The 2263-nt window shown below is 26.5% G+C and overlaps 1 protein-coding gene across 1 annotated transcript in view; it reads left to right on the plus strand.

Annotated features, from left to right (window-relative positions):
• The window catches only part of LOC105617307 (tyrosine-protein kinase CSK-like), a 5423-nt gene extending 4922 nt beyond the window's left edge, over positions 1-501 (plus strand). Inside the window, exons 4-6 of the mRNA XM_012198873.1 lie at positions 79-165; positions 235-327; positions 406-501. Of these exons, the coding sequence (XP_012054263.1) occupies positions 79-165; positions 235-327; positions 406-501 (276 nt within the window). The remainder of the gene's footprint in view (positions 1-78; positions 166-234; positions 328-405) is intronic.
• Positions 502-2263: the final 1762 nt, after the last annotated feature.

Consider the following 2263-nt stretch of genomic DNA (forward strand, 5'->3'; position numbering starts at 1 on the left):
AATAAAATAATATATATATATATATATATATATATATATATATATATGTATATTTATGTATCACATTACTCTTTCCAGAAGTTTTCAAACAAGTCTGATATGTGGAGTTTCGGAATTCTTCTCTGGGAAATCTATTCTTTTGGTCGTGTGCCGTATCCGCGAATTGTAAGTGATATTGTTCTTCTAAACTGTCATACAAGAGATATGATATATTTTCTTCATTATTAATTGCAGCCTCTAGCCGACGTTGTAAAGTGCGTAGAAAAAGGATATAAGATGGAACCACCAGATGGATGTCCTGCGGAAGTTTACGATATTATGAGACAGGTATATTAAATTTTTACCTATTACGTTATATTTTGTATCATATTGTATCACATTTTTTACTTAGATGCTATTTAACAGGCATGGGATTTACAGCCAGAAAAGAGACCGAGTTTTCACGATATAAAAGTAACACTCGGCCAATTGAGAGCTGAGTACACCAAAGGCGTGAATTAAGAATTTAATACAACTTAAATAAACTTAGCGAGAACTGAAAAAGCTGGGACTAGAATGTCCGAATGATTTCTCAATTTCAAGACGAAAATAGTGATTTTGAATGTTTCTGTTAGAAGAGAGAGTGACAGGACTTCGATTGTACATTGTATACAAAAAATAGTATTTGCTTTGCTTATATTTATTGTTACTTTAGTTCTTGAAATGTGGAGAGAATTTTAATTTTTATATAATAATATTTTGCACACACAAGCATTACCTATGGTCAATCGTGCCTTTGTCCAAGTTGATGTTCTCGAGCAGGAAATTCAACTTGTACATAATGAAATCCGAATATATTCGGGATAAAATCAACAGATGCGTAATTTGCCTATTACTTAATTTTTCGATAGTCGTGTTTGAAGTTTATTATGATTTTATGATTTACAATTTTTAAACGATTTTATGATTTACAATTTTTCTAAATAACTAAAATTTTTTTTATCACACCATAAAAATGACGTATTATACATTAAATTTAGATAATTTGTAACAGGTGTTACATTATATGCTATTCACAATTTCATCTATTTAATTTTAATCGGTTAGAATTTCATTTTTTTTTGTTGAAATTAAAAGTTGTAAAAGTTTCATTTGCAAAAATATTGTTATAAATATAAAAAATTTGCCTAAGTAATTATAGTTATATATTGCAAGTAATTGAACTTAAATATTTAGTTGCTTAAGTTCTTTGATCAAAGATTTGTCATAAGAAGTTTAATTTTTAACTAAATTATATTACAATATATACTATTATTTAATTATTTTCTTCGCATGAAATTGACTGCATTAGTGGTGAAAATATATCTGTAAATATTTTTGTATATAATTTTTATCTATCGAAAAAATTTTTCAATTTATATTGGTTGAGAAGATTGATATTGATCAAAAAATATTTTCTTTTTTTTTCTATACACAATTTTACCACGCTAAAAATAATTATTCATGATCTTATATGAATAGGATATCATTCTATATCATTATTCTTTAATCTATTACTTATTTTTTTCACAAAATATTCTGCCAATAATAATGACGGACTAATTCTGACTTATTACATTTGATGGCCGTATTTCGCTAAATAGTAGGTGTGAGTTATGAAAAAGATCAAATATTTATTCTTTAGAAGATATATCAGGCAAATGAAAAGATCTGTAAAATTGTAGATATTAAATTCTTGTATGTCACGTAATTAAAAAATATATTAAATTTTGTCATTAATTAAAAATCAAGATATTTAATATATATCTATATAATAGTCGTGAAATATTGTGTTAAATTAACACTGTATTATGCGATAATTTATTAAACTTTGGAAAGTGACGTGATCACTCAGTTCCTTGAAATGAAAATTTTCAATGAATGAAAACAGAGATTGTCTTGACTGATGAAATATTTCACAACAATAGGTTCGATCTTTCTCTTCCACAAGTGTCTCTTCAGTCTGCGGTTAGACATATTTCTATAAGAAATTTAGAACGTATTTATCCTAAGCATGGTCCGTTTGTAACTTTGATATAACAATATGTACTTGAGGTACACGTATTAATAATGTGTATTAATATGGCTCTAACTGAATTGCTTTTTCATTGTGGAGCTTAATATTTATATGTATTTACAATCTGCTACACATGAGTTCTTCCATTTATAAATTTCATATTACTCACATGAAATGCCAGTTTTATCTCCATTTTGTCTGACATTTCAAATTTAAAACATCTTGTTA

Source organism: Atta cephalotes (assembly GCF_000143395.1).
Source record: "Atta cephalotes unplaced genomic scaffold scaffold00012, whole genome shotgun sequence".
NCBI lineage: Eukaryota > Metazoa > Arthropoda > Insecta > Hymenoptera > Formicidae > Atta > Atta cephalotes.